This window comes from Nansenia antarctica (assembly GCF_963989245.1).
Source record: "Nansenia antarctica genome assembly, chromosome: 11".
Lineage (NCBI taxonomy): Eukaryota > Metazoa > Chordata > Actinopteri > Argentiniformes > Microstomatidae > Nansenia > Nansenia antarctica.
The window spans coordinates 7,790,059-7,796,718 of record NC_137681.1 but is presented as its reverse complement, the minus strand read 5'-3'; the positions used below and the strand labels follow the sequence as shown (position 1 = coordinate 7,796,718).

Below are 6,660 nucleotides of genomic sequence, written 5' to 3'. Positions count from 1 at the left end.
CTCCCATGAGACACAAGTCATTTGAAAGTCAATGTCTGTCTCTGCACTCACAGAGAGCTTTTGTGAGCAGCTCCACAATGGCGTTACCAAATCGCTGCTTTCGGCAAGGGGGCTGGGAGGGGGGTCTAACAGGGGGGCTGCCATTACCTGTACAGGTATAAAACCCCTTCTGTACTGTTGAGGTGTCAATTGTGGCTGGAACTTACCACCAGTCCATTCGCTATGAAGACCATCTAACTGACGACTAGCCATCTTCCCTAGATGAAGTTTCTATGGTAAGATTATACCGAGTACAACTATGGTACATTAATGATGCTTTTATATCTGCTTTGGTTAGAAAAGAGTGGAATGCTATTCTCTGAAACCTCAAACCGTGCTTGTAATGAGATTTAGGCTACAAAATTGGTAGAACCGGGCTGGAAATGTCTTACAAACATAGCAATGTGATGGTTGCAGTTACATTCTGAATTGTATTGTATCTCGACGAGTACTCGTTTTTATTTAATTAACGTTTTTTATTGTTGCAAATCGCTTTGGACAAAGACGTCTGCTAAATGCCATAAATGTAACTGTTATTGGGAATACATACAAAATGTCTATGTATATATTCATAATGCAAAAAACTTGAACTGTCTTTGCAGTATTAGACAATGTCTACTATTGCTGCTCTACTAATCCTACTGCCTGTAGCATGGACCTGTGCTCCCCAGAAAGCAGGTGAGTTTCCCAGGGATGACACAATAATATAATAATAATAATAATAATAATTCATTGTTTTTATATAGCGCTTCCGGGGCTCAACGACGCTGACAATATGGGAAACACAGAAAACACAGAAAAAACAAGCAACAGATAACATGAGCACATAGAACACAGAGTTAACGAACGGGGAACAATTAACGCAGCAATGTCCAGGGGGGGAGGGGGTTGGCAGGGTTAGGGGAGATGGTTAGGGGTAGGGGAGTTTGTATGCATGGGAGAACAGGTAGGTTTTGAGGTGGGATTTAAAAGTGGAGAGTGAGGGTGAGTCTCTGAGTGGTTGAGGGAGAGAGTTCCAGAGGCGGGGTGCAGCTCGTGAGAAGGCACGGTCTCCAAAGCCTTTGAGTTTTGAGGGTGGGACAGTGAGGGGAACAGTGGATGAGGATCGGAGGGTACGGGTAGGGCGGTGGGGGAGAAGGAGGTCAGTCAGGTAAGGGGGGGCCAGGCGATGGAGGGCTTTGTATGTGAGGAGGACAGAGTACTTTGAATTTGATACGTCTCACGTCTCAATATGTCTCACGAGATCCTTTACTTTCCTTCCATTGGTAGTTTATGGCTCCCAAAAACAACCTCAACATTTGGAGCAGCTTGGATAGCATCCACTAAGACTGGCTTCCCTCTGTGCTCTTTCAGACTATGTGATGGTGTCATGTTTCCCCAACGCCATCATTGCTAACGTCCCAGAGTGTCCGTACGGCTGGGAGATTGGGCAGCTGTCTCTGGGCGGGTCATGTTACTCTGGGGTGACCATCCCAGGGTACTACCGCTTCACCATCCCTGACCTGACCCCCAAAAACCATTCCTACTGCGGCACCCAAGCAGAGGTGAGACACTGAACATGCATCGGAGCATGTACCAATACATGTGGTGAATCAGTAGATTAGATTAGATTAGATTTATTGTCCCCAGGGCCGAAATTCATTTTCACTCCACTGTACAGTATACATATATACATACAACACCGTATAACACAGACAACAACAGACAGTACCACACATGACAGATACACACAGTATCTAAAGAAGATAAATATATAATATAATATACACTTCCACAAGAGATCCGTTTGATAAACTTCAATTCAATTTTAGCAGATAATGAGTTAGTGAAGGAGGTTATTACTGCATCAAAGTATAATGATATTGAGAATGATGAATGAAGATTTAAAGTTGTATTCCTTCATCTTTGGTGTCGTGGCTATCGCTTTCCTCAGTATATAGGCGGTAAAGACCCCAAGTACGTGTTCTACAACTCCATCGTGTCCAACGACACCTCGCTCACGGTCAGAAACCAGCCGGTCAACTACACGTTCAGCTGCACGTACCGGGCGGCCTACCTGGTCAACAACGCGGTGTTCAGCCAGAGGTAAGCACCGCGCCCTGGAGAGGAGGACGCCAGGTACCTTCTTCAGAACGTGTGCATTCTAACACAATGACTTGCAGTGTTTTTACTAAACCCTTTGCTTCTTCCAGAGTGGCTACCGTTTATGTCAACAACGGGAGTTTAGGCACTTTTAGGTCACAGTTGTCTATGAACGTGTTCACGGTGAGTACCTCAACTTCTCTCTCTTCAGTGGCCATCCTTGATCAGCCAAACACGTTTCAAATTCTTAAGATGCTAAATGTTGCGCTTATCTGCCCAGACCTTTGTAAGGATTGACCCATTTCTAAAGCATGTGCCATGTGTTGTGAAAATAGGTAGCAAACTAGCAAATAACCTTTTGGTAATTTTGTAATTAAGTAGACTTAATATTTAAGGTAATTAATTATCTGCCAACAAGGTTTAATAAGAGTTAAAGCATATCGTTGTTACCGCCACCTAAAATCTGCATTAATTTCTATAGAATTCAAAGTTCCTGTATGCCAAAGACTCCCCCTATGTGATTGACACGTCTGAGATTGGCTCTGAGGTTTTCATTGGGATCGAGGCAAAGGGACTGAGCAACAGGTACTCTGTGTTTTATTCTGCAGGCTTTAGATACTGATATATTATATCCCTAACCTTAATCCATACAGACATACCTGCCTTTTGATGACCAGTCACTTTTGATGACTTCTTGACCCATGTGTATCTGAAGTCCTATATGAAAGCCTATTTGCCACCATTTGTAGACTCTGGTAGGAGATCTTAGAGGTATTTGAGAAATTGGACATGCTTGATACCCGTAGTCCAAAATCTGATAAAAAAGAAAAGAAAAGATAAACGCATTATTGTTTATAACTGTATTATTAACAGTTGAAAACAAAAACACAAACAAATGAAATAATGCATATAACTTGTAAAATATATATAAAATATATTTTTTAACCCTAACCCAAAATACATACAAAATATACAGTATTTTCTCAAGTCATTAGTTAGCATAAATTGTGTCACAGTTTGATGATGCTGCAGGGAAGTCCAAACAAAAAACATGTTTCTATGCGGTGCACTGTGTTCCCTGGGTAGATTCACTGTGCTCCCTGGGTAGATTCACTGTGCAGTGTGTAGGGAATCAAGGTTCCTAGTGTGGATCGGAACACAGCCCATGTGGTATGAATTCACTGCATACTCAGGAAGTCCTTTCCATTTTTAGTCCCACAATTCAATGGAGCAGGTAAGTGAGGCGGGCAGTACTGATCCGACCTACTGTAGTAGGCTACATGTTAAGCTATATATGACTGTTTTCTCAGAATGAGGTGTAGTATGCTCAAAATGTGTCACTTACCAAATACATTTTACTAAATTGTAGACTCTAAATAGTATGTAGTATGGCTAGTAGTATGTATGTATGTATGTATGTATGTATGTATGTATGTATGTATGTATGTATGTATGTATGTATGTATGTATGTATGTATGTATGTACATGAGCTTTTGGGCATTATTGGATCTCAATGAATTGGGGGGGTGGGGGGTGGGCTCAGAATCAGAGTGTGGCGTCAACGACTGTAATTGAAAAAGATACACATGTGGGGTCATTCTCAATGGGATTCGCTGTCCGTCAACACGGCATGGCAGGCTAATGAATATTGATTGTCTTCATGAGCGGGAGCCAGTGAGCACCAAGGCGAGAGCAGCCATATGAATATTCATAAACGGTTCACAGGCACAGTTCTGATATAACGTTTTTTTTCTTTCTCAAAGCTAGCGACATGACACACTTTCTAACTCATACCAAGTTGCCTTCTTAACCACCAGGCATCGTTAACGTAGAGATCGTTTAGCTAAGTCCAATGTTAGTAATGAACAATACATCTTTCGCTTCGCATATCCCTCTGTGTTTTTCTGATATTTATATTGGGTAAACGAAGGCCAAGTTTGATGCCTTTATCCACCAGACCTTCAGAACATATCAGGCTGAAGTGTCTGGGAAAGTACACTGCAGACACCGGATTGACCATGACTCAGGCGACACACATACACACAAACACACACACACACACACACACACACACACACACATACATTAAGAACTTATTCCAAAAATTCTTTGTTCCCACAGATTCAAAGTGGTGATTAGCAACTGCTGGGCGACCCCATCCCCTTACTCAACAGACAAGAAGAGATGGAGTCTCATAATCAACAGGTATTTGAGTTAAATTTCTGTATGGGCTACCTAGGCCGTGATCTACAGCTCTCGTCCCTTCTTTCTAGTGGGGCGGTTGCGGTGCAGGAGGTACTTGGGCAAGACACTGAACCCCAAATTGCTCCCAGTGCGCGGGACGGCGCTTTGCATGGTAGCTTGCCGCCATTGGTGTGTGAATGTGTGTGTGTGAATGGGTGAATGAGGGGCAGTCGTAAAGCACTTTGGATAAAGGCGCTATAAGTGCAGTCCATTTACCATTCCTTGCCCCATCCTGTCCATGTCCATGGGGTTTCACCAGGATCAAAAATAAGATACATAATCAAGGTTGTTAGAAGACACTAAAACATGCAGATGTGTGGGTTGTTCTTGAATGAAATAATTAAAAATGAACTTAATCAATAAATTGTCTGTTGTTCAAAGCTGTTCGTCCGACAACACCGTGACCATTTTCGAGAACGCCAAAGACAGCCGCTCCATGTTCAAGTTCAACTCCTTTCGCTTCCAACGACAGGAGAAGGTCTCCACTGTCTGGCTGCACTGTGAGGTCCAGGTTTGTGACGGGGAAAAGCTCTTTTGTCTGCCCGTAAGTTAAGTTTGATCATCTTAAGCTTTCTATCCATGTCCTGAATTTGCTAGTGGTTCAACTCAAAATCCCCAGTAATTTTTTCGGTGGTGTTTCTTTCTTCTAAGTAGCTCACACAAGCTTTGTGAAACATATAGGGCCGGTTTCACAGACAAGGCTTAAGCCTAGTCCTGGACTAAATCACACTTTCAATGTAAAATCTCCATTGAAGATGTTTTTTAGTCTAGGACTAGGCTTAAGCCTTGTCTGTGAAACCGGCCCATACAGTAGTAGGCTCACTCCTTCTTGATCGTTTTCTTGTTAGATTCTTTTTACATGACTTGGATGCAAGATCCACAAACAACATGTTTATAGCATGCTTCAGAGCCCTATACACACATAGAGCTTCAACTTATACATAATCAACACCTGGGCCCAGTTGTTCAAAACGTTTAATCTGGATCAGAACGATCCCGATTCTTTTCTCTGATCCAGGATCAGATAGAGCTGGCTGATTTCCCCCCTATACGACTCAACATCAGCCAGCTTGATCTGATCCAGGCAGTGATCAGAGAAAAGAATTGGGATCATTCTGAGCCAGATGAGCATTCTGGAACCTCGTTAATGAGCCATTCTGGAACCTTGTTAATATTTAGAGCATTCCACCAGTCCCATCCTTTTACTTATCTTAATATCTGCACATTCTTGAGTCTCAACAGTCACAACATAATGCATGCATCAAGATTTGACTGTACAGGGGCGCTTAGTTGGCGTAGTGGATTAAGCGCTGACCATGTACCGCAGGGCTCCCGGTTCGATTCCAGCCGCGGACATATCCTGCATGTCATCCCTTCTCTCTCTCTCACCCATCCTTCCTGTCATAATCTCTACTATATCTGTCATTAAAAAGAAAAATATGAGTGGGACTGCCCCACTCAAAAAAAAAAAACGTAAAAAAACAACAAAAAAGATTTGACTGTACAGAACTTTGATAAGCAAAGAGATGATTACATATTATCTTTTCAAGCCGCCATGTACTGGAAGAAGAAGTCTCCCATCAAAAACAGAACCGAGTGGGGGTGTTCTCACTACTGAGTTCCAAATGAAAGGTACGGTTTAGCACAAGCCTAATAGGTTTAGCATGCGCTGTACTGTATACTGTTTTTTTGGTTGACATTTGCACTGTGTTGTTTCTTATGGGTGTTACTGTGTCTCACACAGCTAATTGGCCCTCTAATGATGGACACATCACAGGTAACTATCTAAGCCAATCCCATGGAGTAATGGAATCAAGAACCATTCTTGCCAAGGAGTCCCTGGCAAGACAAATGAAAGACCCATTCCCTCTTGGGCTGACTACTATAACTATAATGATAAACTATAAATACCTGGCATGCTTTCACATGAAGTAACATCTTAGCTCATATGTAGCTCATTAACTAGAGTTTTTTTTAATAGTTACAAGTGGGAATGGGCCCTAAATATAAATGAGACTGACCTGGATAAAGTTGATATTTATTATAAGTTATCATACAATGGACTCAATAATTTAAAAAAAAGGTTAATGACATTTTATAATCTCACATGAATAGAATGCATAGACTGTATAGTTTGCACTGTCTACAATGTTTCACATGTAGCTAATGCATTTCCTTTTTCTCTCCTCTCTCTATGACAGGCCTGTCCCTATGTATGCTGTTCTTAGTCATACTAAACACACTGTTGGGTTGTGTGAATTTGTCAAGATTGTAGAAATCATCCAAAATGCCTT

At 42.0% G+C, this 6,660-nt stretch overlaps 1 protein-coding gene across 1 annotated transcript; it reads left to right on the top strand.

The window, feature by feature from the left end:
* Positions 1 to 650: 650 nt before the first annotated feature.
* Positions 651 to 6,009, top strand: tectb (tectorin beta; the record flags this gene model as incomplete). Its single annotated transcript, XM_080541946.1, has 8 exons — positions 651 to 717; positions 1,393 to 1,583; positions 1,973 to 2,124; positions 2,232 to 2,304; positions 2,603 to 2,706; positions 4,244 to 4,327; positions 4,748 to 4,910; positions 5,917 to 6,009. The coding sequence occupies 8 exons, from the start codon at positions 651 to 653 to the stop codon at positions 6,007 to 6,009; spliced, it is 927 nt and encodes a 308-aa protein (XP_080398072.1).
* Between the last annotated feature and the right edge of the window lie 651 nt (positions 6,010 to 6,660).